Raw genomic sequence first — 21,895 nt, forward strand, 5'->3', positions numbered from 1 at the left:
CCTGTCCATGTTGCTACAAAAGTTGGGTATTCATCCTTTCTGATGGAGGCATAATACTCCATAGTGTATATGGACCACATCTTCCTTACCCATAGCTATTCTTGATATGTACTTTTGTTTCCTTAAACTGAGTCAGAAAATAGGCTTGGTGATTGTACTGCTCCTATCTTTGTAGGAAAGGGATGGTTAATGCGTTCCAGCCGTACTCTAGCAGCTGGTCTTTCATTAATATTTTAATTGTCTTCCTGTCTTTTCCTTCAGATCACAAACTATTTCTTTTATTCCTAGTACCTAATAAAGTTTCTGGCACACAATGTGGGTTCAGTAACTATTTGTTGAAAGAATGTAAGATTAATGGCACACATTTAAATAGTACTTTATGGGGGCGCCTGGGTGGCTCAGTGGGTTAAGCCGCTGCCTTTGGCTCAGGTCATGATCTCAGGGTCCTGGGATCTAGTCCCGCATCGGGCTCTCTGCTCAGCAGGGAGCCTGCTTCCCTCTCTCTCTCTCTCTGCCTGCCTCTCTGTCTACTTGTGATCTCTCTCTGTCAAATAAATAAATAAAATCTTTAAAATAAATAAATAAATAGTACTTTATGCATTTCATACAGAAATTTCACATTCTTGGGTTCTGAACAGATGACCTGTTAGACTTTATTTCTAGTTTTTAAAATTTCTCATTCCTTGCATTGTTGAGACATTAGGAAAGTGATTTCATGAAGTAGACTGAATATATTGTCAGTCATTTGAAAACAAGGACTATGGATCCTACAGATTTGTGCATATACATATTTTGCCCTCAAGAACTTAGCCTTACTACCCATGTAGTAAATAATAAATACTTAGCAAATGAGTTTATGTTAATATATTCATTAGACCCATACCACTATTTCTTAATGATTATCATAGACATATGAATCGGTGGTAGAAACTATTCTAAGATTCATCTGGACACATAAGACAAAGTTTTAAATCATCTAATCCAAACTGACTTCTCTTAAAACATGGCCATTTTAAATTTTTTTAATTTCTAATATATAGACGTAACCACTCAGCCTTTGCTCTTTTTTAATGTCTATCAGGTCTCGTCAGTTTCTCTTGAAAATCCTACCGAAGTGTTTGAAGATGGAGAAAATCCACCAAGTAGTCGATCATCAGAGAGTGGATTCACTGAGTTTATACAGTATCAAGCAGACCGAAGTGATGACATTGACAGAGACCTCAGTGAGGGGCAGGGGACAGCTGCCATCCCCATTGGCAGTACATCCTCTGAGACAGAAACGGCCTCCACTGTGGGATCTGAAGAAACCATCATCCAGCCCCCTTCCATAGTCACTCAGGGGACAGCACCTCGAAGTGGGAAGACAGCCCAAAAAACTGCAATGCAGTGCTGCTTGGAGTATGTCCAGCAGTTTCTCACCAGACTTATCAACCTCTACATCATTCAGGGTAACACTTTTTGTCAGGCTTTGGCTGCAGAGCATCCAGGGGATCTCAGTCGAGAGCGAGAGCAAGGAGAGACTCCCAAATGGGACAGAGATTCGCATGGAGATGTGAAAGACAGAAACATAAGTAAACAGAAAACGTCAAAAGAATACCTCTCTGCCTTCCTCTCTGCTTGTCAGCTCTTACTGGAGTGCTCCAGTTTCCCAGTTTACATTGCTGAAGGGAACCATACCTCAGACTTACATTCTGAAAAATCAGAAACTGGTAAGGTCATCTTGGCTTTATTTAAATATTTTTTTTAATATTTTATTTATTTATTCGACAGAGAGAGAGAGATCACAAGTAGACAGAGAGGCAGGCAGAGAGAGAGGAGGAAGCAGGCTCCCCGGTGAGCAGAGAGCCCGATGTGGGGCTCGATCCCAGGAACCCGGGATCATGACCTGAGCTGAAGGCAGAGGCTTAACCCACTGAGCCACCCAGGCGCCCCTTAAATATTTTTTATGGCAACGTTTTTTTTTTTTTTAAGGAGCACTCAGATATTAAAACTGGGACCTTTTTTTAGCCAGTTAGTTTCATAAAGTGTTATTTAATATTTGTAGATTTTTCTAATGAAATATTATCTTTATGGGGTAATATATATTGACATTGGAAAATGTTGTGATTTTGGTGTCTTTCACAGTTTGTGTGCAAATGAGTAGAAACTAAGAAGGACATTAACTCCTTTCTCTGGGGAAAAGTAATGCAACTTTTAGATCCATTGGTTTCCTTTATTAAGACTAGTATCATATATGTTTGCCATTATTTAATTTTTATATATGTATACGCATAGTGCAATGGGTACTATGAGTGCTACATAACGTGTGTTGATTAATGTACCATTTTTTCAGGACAGAGAAATAGATTCATGACTTGGCATAAGAAAATTACATACTGAAAAAGTTCATGAAATTCTTGTTGCTGTTTTATTTTCTTAAAGCTCCAGTCTAGGTGAGAAACCATGGTTTTACTAACAGATCAAGGCCTGAAGGTAGTAAGAAAAGGTGCTTTGTTTTTTTTTTTTAATTAACCTAGAAGTTAGTCAGCATGAAAGATTTAGCGGGATGAACCCTGTTGGTTTCTTTTCGTTTCAGACTGGGAGCACGTGCAGCCTCCACTGTGGCTTCAGACTCTGATGAATGCTTGCAGCCAAGCAAGTGATTTCAGTGTGCAGAGTGTTGCTATTTCATTAGTCATGGACCTGGTGGGACTGACTCAGTCTGTGGCCATGGTCACCGGGGAAAACATCAACAGCGTGGAGCCTGCCCAACCCTTAAGTCCAAACCAAGGAAGGGTAGCAGTGGTTATTAGACCTCCCCTCACTCCAGGCAATCTGCGATACATAGCTGAGAAGACTGAATTTTTCAAGGTAAATTCTAAGAAGTACATACATGACTAAGATGGTACTTGACCTACTTTGCTTAGCAGAGATTTTAAAGATGGTAATCAGGCTTCATTGAATACCTCTTTGTATTATACTGCATAGAAAAAGACCAATACCATGCTTACTCTGTACTGCTTTGCCAGTCTTGTCCCCAGTTCCGTGAGAGGGAAGAAGATAAGGATGAGAGGAGATGGAGATGAGGTTAGGGAAGGCAAGTATCAGGGCTCTAAAGCACAGAGGGGATAATTTCAGCTAAAAAAGAGGTACGATCATTTACACAGTAAAACTTATTTCCACATGTTGTGGTGATGACACTTGTGATTTTCGTAGAGTCGAGTCTCAGCTCTCCTCAATTCCCTGGAAAACTGTCTCCGACTCTGTATTAATTGGTCGTCATCTGTGGTGTGTGATGCCATTCAGAAAAAAAAATTTAGTTTTTTTATTTCCATCACAGCAGTACAGATGATATCATCTACATAGAAAGAATATCAAGTATATTGGATTATATTACATCTTAACTAGGTAGATTATTTTTATCTAAAACAAAAATTCTTAATTTCATCTCATTTCATGTCATTGTGCCCCACCAGATCAATTGTCCTGCTAGGTTAGAGTTGGCTTTTTTAAGTGTTATGGTGGGAAACCCTAAAAATGGTTACATTTTTTATTAATGCTATGGTAGATCATCACCTGCTGTGTTAACACATGTAACTCTGAAATATATACAACCTATTTTGTATGTCTTAAATAATTTGGATATTTGGACTATGAATTAGATTTCATTTTGTAACGTATAAACCATAATATTAAACAATATTCAGTGTGGGGTTTGTATCCTCTTAAGAATAATGTATTCTAGCAACACTTTACTAAATGTCACTAAAATAGTGAAATGGGGTCTTCCCTGGGCTCTGGAGAACGTACTTCCATATTTGATGTTTAAAACAAATATCAGGGGCCCTGGGTGGCTCAGTTGGTTAAACAGCTGCCTTTGGCTCAGGTCATGATCTCGGGGCTCTGGGATCAACCAGGTCAGGCTCCCTGCTCCATGGGAAGTCTGCTTCCCCCTCTTGTTCTGCCCCTTTCCCTGCTCATGCTTTCTGTCTCTGTTCCTCCGCCTCTCAAATAAATAAATAAATAAAATTTTAAAGAAAACAAAATAAATATTATTAGGGAGGGACCTTAAAAAATAAAAATAATCAGTCAATTGTTAAAGGTCTATCATAAGAGGTTCTAATGGTCTGTATAACCAAAAAGCACATCAAAAGGTACACTTGTAAATATCATCCTAGTGGCGTAATGGATATTGAAGACCTTCGAGATCTGGCATTCAGAGGCTTGTTGTACCTAACAGGAAATGCTTGTTAAAGAAGGTTTAATTTATGGTTTCATAACATTGTCACTTTTACATCTTTTTCTATAGCATGTAGCTTTAACATTGTGGGATCAGCTGGGAGATAGGACACCTCAGCACCATCAGAAAAGCGTGGAACTGTTTTATCAATTACATAACTTGGTTCCTTCTTCTAGCATCTGTGAGGATGTTATAAGTCAGCAGCTAACCCACAAAGATAAGGTAAATTCTTTTTTTATCTTGTCCCACCCCACCTGCCCCACTCCCATTATACCAAAAGGTAAATTAAAGAAACTCTAGGAAAATTATTGTAGCTAGTATCTGATTAGAGATGACAAAAATTCATTCAGAGTGACCTTCATATCTTTAAAACAAGTTTGTTCTGTCCTTTTTCGAAGAAAGTTCTTTAAAACAGCATCAGTATTCGAAAAATCAAATACTGGATTTATTTCTTGGTTCAGGACACAAGTTGTGGATGGTGATGATTGAACTTGTTGCCATTGAACTTGTTGCCGGTCCAAGTTCTTGGATCATTTAAAGAGGAAGCCTTGGTGAAGGAAGTATGGATATGTTAACGAATGCATGTGAAATGAAGCAATGTGTGTGTCAAGTGACATTTATAAGCCACAGAATGCTAATATGTGAGATATTATTTGCCTTACAATAAATATCCAAAATAAGGATTTTGTATCCTAATGTATACAGAATGATCCAAAGGTCAGTAAGAGTAAAACTGATAGAGTTCTGGGTGCTCCTAAGAAAAAGCCGGAATTGTCATTTCTGGTTGACCTCTTCAGGGCAGTTCAATGAAGTGTGTGGTCTTCCTGCGCCTGCTCTGTAGTGTTAATCCAGGATTTTATCAAACATCTTTTAGAAGTGCATCAGCCTGATTTTTAAGAACTCCAAGTGCTAATGAGTTTGAATGGGTCCTAAAAAAAGGCATTGTGTTGAGTAAATGAAGCTTTTGGCAAGGGGAAGTGGCAAATGGAGGAGTAAATGAGAGGAATAAGAAGTTTATTCTATTAAAATTCTCTTTCTATTTTAGCACATTCTTTGAAAATTGTTTAGGAATAAAATGTTTAACAAAGCCTTGCATTTAATTTCATTTGTTTACATTAAGTATAAATCTAGGACAAATTATATACCTGAGTTGCTTGTGTAATATTTTATTTTTGAAGAAATGCTAAGTTCTGAATAAAGGTATTATACATCCATGAAAAAAATTACAATACTGTTTTTTTTTTTTACATGTTTGTATTAGTTGATGTACAAACACAGGCTTCATAGGAAAAGCATTATTAGGCCTGAGGAAAAAAAGAGAGCACTTCTCTAACTGATCACAAGCAATTTAGAGAGTTTCAATCCCTGATGGGGAGGCTTTTACTCAAAAGATTCCACAGGTGCTTGAGGAAAACTAAAAAATCTTGATAACTTCATAATTCCTACCTGATTTAATTCATGTTCATTATCTAACACCAAAAGCTGCTCCTTCTGAATAATGTATTTTTCCATTGTTCTTTCCATTATTACCATAACGCTTAATGTTTTCAAGGTAATCTCAAAGGGATATAATGTTTTTCTTACAGAAATAATCATTTTTAGGTATTTAAATTTTTGAATCTAATAAACTAGCTTGATAAATAATGACAAATTCATTTGAGCTTAATATATAATTTCTGGGAGCAAAAGTACATTGCATAGTGTAATAAAATAAATTTTGACTACTAAGTATAAGTAAGAGGGAAAGTGCTTATACTGAAGTTCTTTCCATTCCCTGTTTTACAGTGATCTAGAGACTTGGTTACCTAGTCTAAACCTAGTCTATGAGGTAGTATGAGATGATCCTTCAGGTTTAATATTTCTGTGTATATTTAAGTCTTTTTTACATTTCTACTTTCATAAAAACAGTTTTTTGTGTTGTGTGTTGAGTACTATGAACATTGAACCTAATACTGCCTCTTAAAATGCAACTTTGATTCACTAAAATCTCTTAATATCTTCAAGGGAGAATAAAATAACTTAGTGTCCCATATTCCTCCTCAGAAAATAAGGATGGAAGCACATGCAAAGTTTGCAGTTCTTTGGCATCTCACAAGGGATCTCCATATAAATAAGTCATCATCTTTTGCACGTTCTTTTGACAGGTTGGTTGCATTTGATGTTGGATTTACAGTAAGGTATCTCAGTGTCTCTTTTCTTGAATCCTCTGCCTAGTTTGGCAGGGGTAGAAAATAGCAATTTACAGATTTTTTAAAGAGAACTTATAAATTATTATTTTTTTAAATCTAAGCTATATTAAAATGCATGGCATGGAGCTCCCAGAGACCCTTCCTTTCCCTAGGTGATGATTCAAGACCCTGCTGTGTGCCAGGCACCATTCTAAGTGTCAGAGACAGCCCTTTGAGTCTCTATTCACAGTGAAGTTTCATTTAAACAGTACATTATGTAACTGTTTCTCTAATCGTTATTTTCAGTCTTCTGCCTGAACTGGACCTAATCTATAGCTAAAATACTGAGAGACCATAGGGCATCTGGGTGGCTCAGTCGTTAAGTGTCTGCCTTCAGCTCAGGTCATGATCCCAGGGTCCTGGGATCAAGTCTCACATTGGGCTCCCTGGTCAGCCGGAAGCCTGCTTCTCCCTCTCCCACTCCCCCTGCTATGTTCCATGTCCCGCTCTCTGTCTCTCTGTCAAATACATAAATAAAAATCTAAAAAAAAAAAAAAAAATACTGAGAGACCACTTATATGGATTCAGAGAACCTGTCGCTGCCTAAGAGTGGTTTCACTACTTGTCTAGATGACTCATCCCCCAAATGTGAGATTTGCGTTAACATCCAAGGAGATGCTATTACACCATAGCTTCAGATACTGGCATAGCATAATGGCAGTCTCACTAGGAGGTCTCCTAAAAGAGGCCACAGATATAACTGTGCTTATAGCCCCAGCTCAGGACCAGATGTGTGTTTTACTGAACATTACTTTTTTAATAGCATAAACATTTTTAAATGATCTGCTGTTGAACCAGTACAGTGAACTAGGTCCTTGGCCTAGGTACTTTACAAATACCATCTCTCATTTGAAGCCTGCCATTTCTCATCATACAAATGAGACACTGAAGGACCAGGGAAATTAAAAGTGGCTTGCCCAAAACGACACATGAGGTCGAGTAGATAGCCCACGTTTGAATCTTGGGTTTTCTGATTCCAAACCACACCTCCATACCTTTCACAGAAGGTCCTTCCTTGAATTAAGCTCATAGGTTTGACTCTTAAAGAGATTGTGTGCAAAAGAGCATGGGAGTGGTGCTGACTTGTAGGGAGTTCAGTATTTAGTGACATGAATAGGACTATGTTGCTAAAACAAGACAAAGGGGTTTTTTTTTTTCCTATTCTTTAGTATTTACCTTTAAGAAAAACGTATGCTTGTGAACTTTAAAAAGAAAACACAAGTATGTAAGAAAAGAGAAAAAGATGATTTTTCTCCTTTCTCGTATCCACTGGGACTGTAGGGAATAAGATTATTAAAATGCTGTGGTCCACAGTTACCCTGAAGGATGACTACTTTTTTAAAAAGTTAATTCAAAATAACAAAAAACCTATAATAATAATGATTGAAGAAAAACTAGTGTGTGACAGTTCAAGTAGGTGTTTTCTTCTTTGTTTTAATTATTGGTATTTATTGTAGGTCACTGTTCATCATGTTAGATAGCCTGAACAGCCTCGATGGTTCTACCAGCTCCGTGGGACAAGCCTGGCTGAACCAAGTGCTACAAAGACATGATATTGCAAGAGTTTTGGAACCATTACTATTGCTCCTGCTTCATCCCAAAACTCAGAGGGTTTCAGTGCAGCGTGTACAAGCAGAACGCTATTGGAATAAAGCTCCCTATTTCCCCGGAGAAGAGAATGACAAGCATTTCATGCAGAATTTTGCCTGCAGCAATGGTGAATATCAATGGAAGTAGAACAGCTTTCTTTATTTCTTTAATTAAGTTATGAAAATCAAGTGAGAGATGAACACGGCGGAGATCACCAACAGCGAGGAGGTGTTCTCCACAAGTGGTCTCACCATGCCCTGGTGGTGCTCATGTGGGCCGTGTCAGAATGTACTTCATCAGTGAGCACCTTAGAGGACTTGGATGTCTCTTACCAGATTACTTTTTCAAGGGAGGAGTCAACCCAGTTCTGGGCAAAGACAGTCTTCAGTTTTGTTGAAAATACCTTTAGAGTTTAATTAGCAATTTTGGTCCTACAAGGCCATGGAGCTACTTCACTGGGAATATATACTAAGCTTGTAGTGCACACTTAGATTTCATGAGTCATTTTCTTTCTTTCTGAAATGGGAACAGTAGCACCCACCTTTCCAGGCTTCATTGTGTACATCAGATACTGTCCTGTTTGTGATGTGATCAGTGCAGACTGGCATATCATAAGTGTTGAATATTCACTATTATTACTAGAATTCCACACTTAACAAACTCTCCGATGATGCCATCTATGATACAGTGATAATGGCCCCATATATTAGATTAGTTTATTATTTCAGAGACAAAAGATGCTCACATATCTCATTTGTATGAGATATTGGAATAAGGCTATTGGAACAAGGCTCCCTATTTCCCCGGAGAAGAGAGTGACAGATAACCCTGTGAGGTCAGTAATAAAAAAGATCATTTTACTGAGCAGGGAACTGTTGCTGAAAGGGCTGTGGCCGTCTCACTCTCCCATGGCTGCTGAGTGATGAAGCTGCAACCGAGCCGGTGTGCTAGCTACTTCATCTTTAGTGTTTCTCCAGAGCCTTCTTTCCTTTCTCTGCCTTCCTTTGCACTGCTTCCCCTGAGTCTTCTCAGAGCATGCACTACCCTGTTCATTGCCCGAACTTTCAACCTCTTTGTGTTAGCATTTTACCCGCTGCATTTCCTGCCTATCTGCTGAATTCTCACCTTGTCTTGAGATCAGTCTCCTTACCTGTAGGGTCATGATGCTTTCCCTGAATTTTGTAGCACTTGCTTGGTACTACTCCTATGGAACTAAGCCTTCTGCTCTTTCTAAAAGGGTGCCTGCAGCCTAGTATACCGCCCCCAACAAAGTATAGAAATGGATAAGTGTGTTTGTGATCCCCTACTGAGTTCAAACTCTATATAGAGAGCAGTGACGTCTTCTCTCTCGCCGCCATTGTCTCCAGGTTTAGGGCCTTACTCAGACTAGGTAATTCCTAAATATTGAATTTTATTGAACTCAAGGAACTACATCTATACATATTATAATCTATGATCAAATTACTTGAATTCTTAGAAATAGCATAGCTAAAGGGAAGCATCACACAGGGAGGAAAAAAAACTAAAATTTTGAACTCCAATAAAAAAGATACTTATTTGGGGACGAGGACAAATTTTTATATTATATCTGTTTTAAATATGTTATTCTTTTGAATTCAGTTGGATTAATCGGCTTTCTAATGTTAAGATGTCTTTACTAAATTCTAGTTAATAGTCATCCACATAATTTTCTAACTTAAAGGGTCTAAAATAGTAATGAATTAAAATACAATTTTAGTAGGAAAATATAAGTTGGTGATGAAGCTAATGATTAAAAATCTTGAGTTCGGTCTACCATTTCAATTATTTTAACATGTTTTATATTTTTCCTTCTTTGCTGTTTTCTTCAAATGCCAGTAAGCCAAGTACAACTCATTGCATCTAAAGGGAATGGTGAAAAGCCGCTTACCATGGATGAAATAGAGAACTTTAGTCTCACCGTTAATCCATTGAGTGACAGACTTTCCCTTCTAAGTACCAGCAGTGAGACAATTCCAATGGTTGTATCTGATTTTGATCTTCCAGACCAGCAGATAGAAGTACTTCAGAGTTCTGACTCTGGATGTTCACAGTCCTCTGCTGGGGACAACTTGAGTTATGAAGTCGATCCCGAAAATGTGAATGTTCAAGAAGATTCCCAAATGCCAAATGCAAGCTCCCCGGATGACGATGTTCAGCAGGTAGTGTTTGACCTGATATGTAAAGTTGTAAGTGGCCTTGAAGCAGAATCTGCATCAGTTCCATCTCAGTTAGAAATTGAAGCTCTACCCCCAAAGCACAGCGATGTCGGTCCTGGCGAAGAGGCGCTCCAGACCGACGATCAGTCAGCTCAGCAGAGCCACAGTGCTTTGCTGAGTAACGACAGTTCTCAGTTTCTCTCTGTGTCAGCCGAGGGAGGCCCTGAGTGCCTGGCAAATGGAATCTCCAGAAATAGTTCCTCCCCTTGTATTTCAGGAACCACACAGACTCTCCAGGACTCCAGTGTTGCTTCCGTAGAGACCAAATCTAGACAGAGGAGTCACAGTAGCATTCAGTTCAGCTTCAAGGAAAAATTATCAGAAAAAGTCTCCGAGAAAGAAACCATCGTTAAGGAGTCCGGTAAACAACCAGGAGCCAAACCTAAAGTAAAACTTGCCAGAAAAAAGGATGATGACAAGAAAAAAACTTCAAATGAAAAACTCAAACAAACCAGTGTGTTCTTCAGCGATGGGCTGGATTTAGAGAACTGGTACAGCTGTGGAGAAGGAGAAATTTCTGAAATTGAGAGTGATATGGGTTCTCCAGGGTCCCGGAAATCTCCCAATTTCAACATCCATCCGCTCTATCAGCATGTGCTTCTGTATCTCCAGTTGTATGATTCATCGAGGACTCTCTATGCTTTTTCTGCCATCAAAGCCATCTTAAAAACTAACCCTGTTACTTTTGTAAATGCCATTTCAACCACTAGTGTAAATAATGCATATACCCCTCAGTTGTCTCTGCTTCAGAACCTTTTGGCCAGACACCGGATTTCTGTTATGGGCAAAGACTTTTATAGTCACATTCCAGTAGACTCAAATCATAACTTCCGGAGTTCTATGTACATAGAAATCCTTATTTCCCTCTGCTTGTATTACATGCGTAGCCATTACCCAACCCACGTCAAAGTCACTGCACAGGACTTAATAGGCAATCGAAACATGCAGATGATGAGCATAGAAATTTTGACGCTCCTCTTTACTGAGCTGGCAAAAGTAATAGAAAGCTCAGCAAAGGGTTTCCCAAGTTTTATCTCTGATATGTTATCTAAGTGCAAAGTTCAGAAAGTGATTCTTCACTGCTTGCTGTCCTCGATCTTTAGTGCACAGAAATGGCACAGTGAGAAAATGGCAGGTAAGAACATGGTTTCGGTGGAGGAGGGTTTCTCAGAGGACAGCCTTATCAATTTCTCAGAGGATGAATTTGACAACGGCAGCACACTCCAGTCACAACTTCTTAAAGTGCTTCAGAGGCTCATTGTTTTAGAACACCGGGTAATGACTATCCCCGAAGAGAACGAAACAGGTTTTGATTTTGTCGTCTCTGACCTGGAACACATCAATCCGCATCAGCCTATGACTTCTCTCCAGTATCTGCATGCTCAGCCTATTACATGTCAAGGCATGTTCCTTTGTGCAGTGATACGAGCTTTGCATCAACACTGTGCTTGTAAGATGCACCCGCAGTGGATTGGTTTAATCACATCTACTCTGCCTTATATGGGAAAAGTTCTACAGAGAGTGGTTGTTTCCGTGACACTGCAGCTCTGCAGGAATTTAGATAATCTAATCCAGCAGTACAAATATGAAACAGGATTATCCGATAGTAGGTAAGATTGATTTTTAACTTTATCATTGACATTTTTCACATCATGGCAACGTAATTGTCCACAAAGTCAGTTACAATTTGGGTAAATAAATTAGTGGTTATTATTAGATTACAAATAGTATGTTGTTTTCACGAAAATGAAACTCCGCTTGAGAAAGTGTATCAATAAAAGAATTCAAGAATGGAAGAAAGGAGTGTTTAAATAGACTTTTTTTCTTGGTTGAAATTAATTTTGATGTTCTTCTTGACTGAACTGGTAAGAGTAATAAAAAAACCAGCAAAGGGTTTCCTTGGTTTTTTTGTTTTGTTTTGTTTTTTAAAGATTTTATTTATTTATTTGACAGCGATCACAAGTAGGCAGAGAGGCAGGCAGAGAGAGAGAGAGGAGAAAGCAGGCTCCCCGCTGAGCAGGGAACCTGATGCGGGGCTCGATCCCAGGACCCTAGGATCATGACCTGAGCCAAAGGCAGAGGCTTTAACCCGCTGAACCACCCAGGCGCCCAGGGTTTCCTTAGTTTTATCTGATAAGTTATCTAAGTGGAAATTAATGTCATACTAAAATTATTTTTAGGGGTTGCCTAGGTGGCCCAGTCGGTTAAGCATTTCCTTTTGGCTCAGGTCATGATCCCAGGGTCTGAGGATGGAGCCCCCATGGGCTCCTTGCTCAGCTGAGAGCCTGCTTCTCTCTCTCCCTCTGCCTGCCACTCCCCTGCTTGTGCTCTCTCTCTGTCAAATAAATTTTTTAAAATAATTGTTTTCCCATCCGATTTTATTTCTTGTTTGCAATTTTCATAGTTTAGTGGTGAATTCTATCTGTATCTCCATGTTTAATTAGTCTGTCAGAAATTACTCAAATGTTTAATAGACTAGTATATGATTTATCTCCTGTGCAATCTTCGCTACTACATGTAAAATATGATAAAACTGCCTATATCATTTCATATTGATATGCCTGCTGTTAGAGTTGCTAGAAATTTATTGACTACATTTATTTTGTATTGAATTCTTTAGCCAAAAAGAACTCTAGTAGAACTCACTTATTTTAGAGATGAGGATATAAAAGCTTCTAATGTATGCTCTTAGTCATTTATTCTTATAATATTTATTGAGCACCTATGATGTGCCTAGAAACTACTGAACATTCACTACTGATAAAAACTTAAACTTTTCCACAGAACTTGTGTTCAAATGAATGCATTTTTTTTCAGGCCTCTGTGGATGGCATCAATCATTCCACCAGATATGATTCTTACTCTTTTAGAAGGGATCACAGCCATTATCCATTACTGTTTATTGGATCCTACTACTCAGTATCACCAAGTAAGACTGTGCAAATATTTGACTCCTTTAAAAAGACTGAGGTCTAATAAGTACCCATTTGTAAACCTCAGTAAGTGATATGTGTTTTTCCCCCGATTTAAGCTTTTGGTCAACGTAGACCAAAAACACTTGTTTGAAGCCCGCAGTGGAATCCTCTCAATCCTTCATATGATCATGTCCTCTGTGACGTTGCTCTGGAGCATCCTGCATCAGGCTGATTCTTCCGAAAAGATCACTGTTGCTGCCTCTGCATCCGTTACCACTATTAATCTTGGAGCTACAAAGGTTAGACAATTCACATTTCCTCTGGAGCTCAAGAGTTTGTTCAGGGACTTTCCTAAATATTGTATTCAGAATTTGTGAATAATTTGAGTAGAGTTTTTGGCATGCTGCTTGAATGGAGTAATTAATTCTCAAATAATTTTAACTGTTTCATTGAGAAATGATGTATCACAGAATTCACCATTTTAACTATATACAATACAATGATTTTTTTTTCCTAGTACATTTCTAGAGTTGTGAAACTGTTACCGCAATCTTCGAACATGGCCATCACCTCAAAAAGATTCCTGGTGCCCATTTCCAATCACTCCCTGTTCCCCTCACTAAGTCTATTCAACCACTAATCTCTTTTTTCTACATATACATTCGTTTTTTCTGGACATTTTTAATAAATGGCATCATGTGGTATTTGCTCTTTTGTATCTGGCTTCTTTTATGTGACATATTGTTTTTGAGGTTCATTCATACATACTATAATTTTATTCCTTTTCTTTAGGACATCTTAAGTTGACACTTTAATATGCAAAACCCTCCTGGAAAACAGTTTAGCAATATGCACAGAGAGCTTTAAAAGTCTTGTAGCCTATGACCTAGTAATCTACTTTAGTAATGTATTCTAAGGTAATCAAAATTATGCAGAGATACATACCTATCATTATAGCCTTGTGCAGTGGCAAAAAGAGAGCCCCTAAACAGTAAATATGGAAATGGTTAAATTATACTTTTAATGTTATATTACATAGCTACTAATAATGGTTTTGAAGAAATCTTAGTGGATGGAAAATGTGTAAAACTTTAGTGAATCAAGGACATTACATAATTGAACAATTATGTATTTATAATTCTATAAAAAATTATATTCAGAAAAAGAAATTAATGTGGTTAATAGTGATTATCTTGGTATAATGTGACTAATGGTTGAGTGTTTACATTTTTTTCTTACACTCTGGCATCTTCCAAATTTTCTACTTTATACTTAGAGGAAAATTCTATCTGAAAGCATGTTATACAACATCAAGTTGTTGAATTGATAGCCCCTCAGTTACCTTAATCTTACTCTTAGACCTGACTCCCTAGATCTGGGAGTAATGGGAGCACAACTGAAATTGGGGTAAGAGGAAGGTTGGAAATTTCCAAAATTTTATTTAAGTACTTATGTTTAGATTAAACTGTGCTTTTCCTTTGTATAATATTCCTTTTTAAAGGAATCTACTAATGTAATTGGACTTCATATATGTGTTTTCCTGTTATGTTATACAGAATCTTGCATTTGGCTGATTGACAGTTGTTGTTTTATAGGGTTTTTTTTTCTTTCCCAGTTAAAATAACCGTGATTGCCTCCCTTAACATTTCTTCTACTGTTACTTAGGTGGCAAAACATGAAAGCACTATATAGTATTTCCAAAAAAACCCAAAAAACAAAAGTACAGTCTATTTATTAATGTTTCATAATTTTTATCACTTGTGGTTTATTTAAATTGTTTTAGAACTTGAGACAACAGATCCTTGAATTATTGGGCCCCATTTCAATGAATCATGGTGTTCACTTTATGGCTGCTATTGCATTTGTATGGAATGAAAGAAGACAGAACAAAACCAGCACCAGGACCAAGGTATATGTTTAACCATTTGGTACTTCTGTTGTTTCATTTGATAAGCATTTGATGAGTACATGCGAATTTTCAACTCTCTGTTAGTTATAGTGGGGCTGGAATGGGATGGGAAATAGAAAAGCAATAGTTTTTCTGCAGGTGGATGGAAAATGTGTAAAACTTAGATAATGTAAAACTTAGGTAATGGTTTATTTATTGCCCAAATGTCTTAAATAAGCATGAAAAGCATCATTTTATGCAAAAAAAAAAAAAAAGAAGAAAGAAAAGAAATTAGTATGATAATATTTGAAGTAGGAAAGTAACATGGTACAGAGTATTTTTTTTTTAATGTTATTCAGGGCACAAAGCAAGGATATGGAGAGTTTTCATCTTGACTAGATTTTCTTTTCTTTTTTTTTTTTTTAAGATTTTATTTATTTATTTGACAGACATAGATCACAAGTAGGCAGAGAGGCAGGCAGAGAGAGAGAAGGGGGGAAACAGGCTCCCCATGGAGCAGAGAGCCTGATGCAGGGCTCGATCCAGGACCCTGAGATCATGACCTGAGCCGAAGGCAGAGGCTTTAACCCACTGAGCTACCCAGGTGCCCCTTGACTAGATTTTCATTAAGACATGATAGCTTAAGTAGTTTCTAAATGCAATCCATACATTGGCTTAAGAGGATTATCTATGTGAAATTTTTGCTGCATTGTGAATTTGAAAGCTCAAAAATGTTCTGTATTGGAAATAAAGAGTGACTCATTAGAATATTAAGGCTATTAAATAATTAACATTTGCATAAGATATATCCTTTGTCTAGTTAAGGTTTCTGGTCTGTTATTTTTGTGCTGATTTCACATTTCATATATGTTGGAATTTCAAAAGGAATAAAAATAAACATTCCTACCTAAGACATTTTTTTGCGTGGGAGAATTCAGTAGCAGATACTACATTAGACAGAAGTGAAATCCTGAACTATATAAAATCAGTCAAGGACCTGTGGTTTGTTATTAACAAGGCATGTTGAACACATGCATTTTTCTCTGCTCTTCTTTCAAAATTGAGAATAAAAGAATTTAAAAATGCATAAACTCACAATGACAAAAAAATCGAGATAGTTGACCACAGAACAATAAGAAGTGTCAGCAGAATTTCACAAGATGAAAAAAAATACAGGTCTGTGTGGTAACTGATTTAGTAGAGAAAATTGATAACAAAATTGCTGCAAGAAAGCAAGCAGTTGTCACTGTATAACTACAGATGGTCTCTGGAAGTCGAAATGTCAGGTGCCTCTAAAGGCAGTGTTGGGATGGGGCTGAAATCTGGAGGATTGATTGAAAATTTGTATAAGGAGCAGCTGGACCACGTCTAGGTCCCTTTCTCCCAGCTCAAGCAACCACTTACTCTTCCACTACCCAAGCAGGAGACTGGAGTCAAGTTTGCTCTGTAAAGAGTTGGTCAAGAAAGACTCTTAACCCAAGGGCATAAGATTCACATAGGTAGACTTTAGACCTCATGATAAAAAGTGGAGCATTCGCAAAAAATTCTTACACACAGAAAATGGTCACTAGCCTCCCCTCACTGAGGTAGCTGGAAGCAGTATGGCCCTTAGGTAGGAATTTTGAGGATTGGCTTCTGGGAAAATGACCTGATCAAGAAAAAAAGACCTATAGCTACTAAAGTTTTTGAGGCTGCTAACAAAACACTAGGCTGCAGTCACGATACAGGAAGGCCTCCCTACCCACCAGTCTTGCAGATAAATGCTTGACTTCTCATCACTTTTTAATTTTCCAAAGGCAATTAATAGCAGAGTTGTTAAAAGCACAGACTTTGAAACCAGCTTCCTGGGTTTCAAATCATTACTTTACTGACTAACTCTATGACCGTAGGGTAGAAATACTACTTCCTGGGGTTGTGAAAATTAGAAGAATATAGATTACGTGGCACTTAGAGCAACACCTGGCACTTAATAAACACCCTGTAAATATTAGCCATATTATTATTCCTAACATTTAAATATGAATAAAAAGCCAAGGATTACCAGCCACATGAAGAAAGCCTCTACTATTGATTGACAGTGACCAAACCAACTAGATAAAGTCAAAAGAAACAATGCAGGTAACAGAATAATATGTAAGTAATAATAGTAATGCATTTCCAAGAGGTGAAGCTGTATTGCATCCATGATGTAAGAAGATTCTAAGAAAGACCTTAGCAAAAATTAAAATTTTTCTTGGATATAAAATTTTTTATAGCAGAAACCAAACTAAATCAGTACAAATGTCAGAAGAGAAAGTAGATGAATACCAGAAATAAAAACTTAGAGATATGAGAAGTAGGGGAAAGGAGATCAGAAAATTAGGAGAGCAATACTGGAGGGTCAATATCTGTTTTGTAGAAAGAAAGAACAGAAGAAATGAAGGGAAAAAATATTAATGAAATAGTACAAGAAAATTCTCCAGAAATGAAGGAAATGAGTTTCCACAGACACTATGAAAAGAGAGCTACACAAATATCAGCATGCATTTCAGAATGCTGGAGATCAAAGATCTGAAAATCTTCCTGAGAGAAAACACTGTTCCTATTCAGTGGAATAATGATAAGACTTACTGAAAGCAGTGCTAGAAATTGTGATGAGAAAATAAGTTTCAATCTGTAATGCTATATCCAGTCAAACCATCACTCAAGGCGTTTTGAACCATGCAATATCTAATTTTTAAAAAGGCATTACCATCAGTTCACCCTTTCTCAGCCATTGGAAGATGCACCTCCATTAGAGGAGGAATAAACTAAGAAGGAAGAAGACATGGGATCCAAAGATTAGGGGTTTGGACACAGAAGACAAGGAACGGGAATCTCTAGGCTGATGGTCAAAGAAAAGATATCAAGATGTTACTTTTTAGTAAGCCCAGGGTAGAGCAGAAAGACCTCTAACAGATGTCTCAAGGGAAAAAAAAATAAAAAGGCAGAAGGAAAAGGTAGAAGATTAATTACCTAATATATTTGAATATGTATTGAGAGGTTTGCAGTTAGAGTATTTGGGGATGAATTTGTGATAGAGATGGAAAAATACATAAAGCTATGTATTAACTCGGAAAAACAAAACGTAAAAGAAATGTAATGACAGTATAATACACAGTACAACCGTAAATAGTTATACGAATATTAGATATTGATTTAAGTAAAATTATATCTATGTTGTGAGGTTAGGGAAAAAGTGTAAGGGAGCTAAATTTTTGTCTTCTGAGGTGGGAAGTCAGTAGGAAATTTTAAAAAAAAGTCATGAGGGGTTCCTGGGTGGCTCAGTGGGTTAAAGCCTCTGCCTTCAGCTCAGGTCATGATCTCAAGGTCCTGGGATCGAGCCCCACATGGGGCTCTCTGCTCAGCAGGGAGACTGCTTCCTCCTCTCTCTCTGCCTGCCTCTCTGCCTACTTGTGATCTCTGTCTATCAAATAAATAAATAAAATCTTTAAAAAAAAGTCATGAAATAGGAAAAAATAGCTGTGTATATTACTCAAATAATAGAAGAGAGCTAAGAGTTGAGCAGGGTTGCTTTGGGATATGAGATAGAAGATAGGACACTGCTGTCTTTTCTTGTAAGGCTTATTATTACCCTATTTGATTTTTTGAAATGTTGTATATGCATTGTATTGGTAAATATATATATATATATATATATATATATATATATATATATATATATATATTTACTTACTTATTTATTCATTTTTACCTAAGATAGTCAAGAGACTTGCAAAGTCTTTTATATTAAAAAGAGCCCATGGGGGCGCCTGGATGGCTCAGTGGGTTAAGCCGCTGCCTTCGGCTCAGGTCATGATCTCAGAGTCCTGGGATTGAGCCCCGCATCCGGCTCTCTGCTCTCTAGGAGAGCCTGCTTCCTCCTCTCTCTCTGCCTGCCTCTCTGCCTGCTTGTGATCTCTCTGTCAAATAAATAAATAAATAAAAATCTAAAAAAATAAATAAATAAATAAATAAATAAAATAAAAAGAGCCCATGACATAGTCTCTTAATTCTGTGACTTCTGTTAAAAGACTTATGTACCCCCCTACATACAGAAATACAATGATGTGTTTATCCAGGTTATTCCTGCAGCCAGTGAAGAACAGCTTTTACTAGTAGAACTGGTTCGCTCCATCAGTGTCATGAGAGCAGAAACCGTTATGCAGACTGTGAAAGAAGTTTTAAAGCAGCCCCCGGCCATAGCCAAGGACAAGGTAAGAAGAGCTTTTCTTTGCCTTTATTGACAATTCTGTTTCAGAAATTATGCTGGTAGGTAAGGTATCTTTTTTGTGCAGTAATGTCCTTTCACAGATTGGGGAGAGGAAATCATGTTGACCTCATACTACTGTAATCAAAACATTTGTCAGGGGCACCTGGGTGACTCAGTGGGTTAAGCCGCTGCCTTCGGCTCAGGTCATGGTCTCAGGGTCCTGGGATCGAGCCCCGCATCGGGCTCTCTGCTCGACATGGAGCCTGCTTCCCCCACTCTCTCCACCTACCTCTCTGCCTACTTGTGATCTCTGTCTGTCAAATCAATAAATAAAATCTTTTTTTTTTTTAAAGATTTTTATTTATTTGACAGACAGAAATTACAAGTAGGCAGAGAGGCAGGCGGAGAGAGAGAGGAGGAAGCAGGCTCCCCGCTGAGCAGAGAGCCCGATGCGGGGCTCCATCCCAGGACCCTGGGATCATGACCTGAGCCGAAGGCAGAGGCTTTAACCCACTGAGCCACCCAGGTGCCCCAATAAATAAAATCTTTAAAAAAAAAAGAAAAAAGTTTATCAGCACCTGCAGGGACTGCTGTTGTCATCATCCCTGTAGCTGGTGAAGAGCCGTTCACTGGTTAGATCTCTTACGTGAACCTCTAAGGCAATTCAGACTTGTGTGACTGAATTCTTAGGTGAGTTTTTTGGCCATTTAAGGAGGAACACATAAGCCAGATCCCAAGGTCAGCTGACCTCAATTGTTGCCTTATTACTTTTTTTTTTTAATAGCTTCTTCATTGCTTTCTCTTTGGAATGAGTATCAAATGTTTTGCCATAACCTTAGTTCTAGTCAGAGTCATTTTTTGACCACGTACAAACCTAGCTTTGCAAGGGCTACAGAAAATGAATAATAGAGTCTGCACTCACAGCACATTGTCTCTAATTAGGCAGATGTAAATGTCTGCAAATCAGTAAAATTAGGGACTTCTCTCCTTTCTTTTGCTCTTTGTTCCAGGAATACTGAGATCATATTTTCTGAGAAAATATTTACAACCTGCAAACATTAGAGTTTTAGCCTAGCCAAAATAAACCTAATCATATCCTAAACAGAATTGTTACACAAATCCGAAAATAACAATTTTTTTAAAATTTTATCTTTTTCTTGAATTGCCAATGGGAAGAGTATACTTGTATGTGTGAATAGCTAATACTCATATTAACTTCTAACATGCTAACTATTCTAACATCACCCCTGGAGCATTTGCAATAGGATTTTAAATTTGCATGTAAAAGCTCAATTCAGCATAATATTTTGAGCGTCTGCTTGTGCCAGACATTGGACTAGACATGAAGGATATGAAAATAAGAGAAGATTCCACCACCATGCCCTCCAAAGGCTGCCTCCTTGCTCTGCATCTAAATTCTGAATCCATTAGATACTGCATTTTTCTCTGTGTGTGATAAGGGGGAACCTTCAAGGGAACCGTTGGTACTAAAAAGGAACAAATTGGTAAATGTCAGTGGACATCAGTATCATTTCCTTGCCTGTTACTGATTTCTACGGCAACTGTTTTCGTTTTTATTATATGTTATATTTGGCACTATTGCTAGTTAAAGACTACTTTAGGAGACTATTAGAAGTTGGGTCTCAAGTTTGAACAGACTACACTAATTTCACAGAAATTTATAGTAAAACAGTTTTAAATTCAAATTTCGTAAAAATCTTCAACCCAATTCTGCTAGCACCAACCAAGTATAAGCTGATTAAAATAAACTGATGTCGATGCTTGCAGAGTAAATGGATCATTTAAAAATAATGGCTGGGGGCGCCTGGGTGGCTCAGTGGGTTAAGCCTCTGCCTTTCGGCTCAGGGCATGATCTCAGGGTCCTGGGATCGAGTCCCGCATCGGGCTCTCTGCTCAGCAGGGAGCCTGCTTCCTTTCCTCTCTCTCTGCCTGCCTCTCTGCATACTTGTGATCTCTCTCTGTCAAATAAATAAAATCTTAAAAATAAATAAATAAATAAAAATTAAAAATAATGGCTGAATGGGGCGCCTGGGTGGCTCAGTGGGTTAAAGCCTCAGCCTTCAGCTCAGGTCATGATCCCAGGGTCCTGGGATCGAGCCAGGTGTGGGCTCTCTGCTCAGCAGGGAGCCTGCTTCCTCCCCTCTCTCTGCCTAATTGTGATCTCTGTCAAATAAATAAAATCTTTAAAAAAAAAAAAATATTGGCTGGAGTATCAATTTTTGATGTGTTGTGGGTGGGGATTGAGAACCTTTTGATTTCTTCTATCCATTTTCAAATTTTTAAACAGCTCCCAGGTTGAGTTTTTTTCTACTAAAAGAAAGCATTTGAGTGGCTTTATTTTTTATGATAAATTAGTGTTTTTGTTTCCTTTTAGTGTTCTATATTAAAAATTGACATTAAAGTACAGAGGTGTTGCAATGATAAAAAAGCAAAGGCAGCGTTTTTCTTCAGTGTAAAATTGATTTTTTTGTTTGTTTGTTTGTTTATAGAAACATCTTTCTTTGGAAGTCTGCATGCTTCAGTTTTTCTATGCTTATATTCAAAGGTAAGATAACTGATGTAGATC

General features: G+C 37.8%; 1 protein-coding gene across 3 annotated transcripts in view; it reads left to right on the plus strand.

The window, feature by feature from the left end:
* LOC111147780 (dopey family member 1) overlaps positions 1–21,895 on the plus strand; it is a 76,581-nt gene that overhangs the window by 36,519 nt on the left and 18,167 nt on the right. For all 3 annotated transcript variants that reach the window (XM_022504003.1, XM_022504002.1, XM_022504004.1), the window contains 11 exons: positions 1,082–1,709; positions 2,576–2,850; positions 4,289–4,441; positions 6,263–6,363; positions 7,905–8,164; positions 9,895–11,884; positions 13,092–13,203; positions 13,306–13,488; positions 14,973–15,098; positions 19,178–19,312; positions 21,819–21,874. In XM_022504003.1, coding sequence (XP_022359711.1) covers positions 1,082–1,709; positions 2,576–2,850; positions 4,289–4,441; positions 6,263–6,363; positions 7,905–8,164; positions 9,895–11,884; positions 13,092–13,203; positions 13,306–13,488; positions 14,973–15,098; positions 19,178–19,312; positions 21,819–21,874 — 4,019 coding nt within the window. The remainder of the gene's footprint in view (positions 1–1,081; positions 1,710–2,575; positions 2,851–4,288; positions 4,442–6,262; positions 6,364–7,904; positions 8,165–9,894; positions 11,885–13,091; positions 13,204–13,305; positions 13,489–14,972; positions 15,099–19,177; positions 19,313–21,818; positions 21,875–21,895) is intronic.

Source organism: Enhydra lutris, unplaced genomic scaffold (assembly GCF_002288905.1).
Source record: "Enhydra lutris kenyoni isolate GAN:26980312 unplaced genomic scaffold, ASM228890v2 scaffoldscaffold17, whole genome shotgun sequence".
NCBI classification, from domain to species: Eukaryota; Metazoa; Chordata; class Mammalia; order Carnivora; family Mustelidae; genus Enhydra; species Enhydra lutris.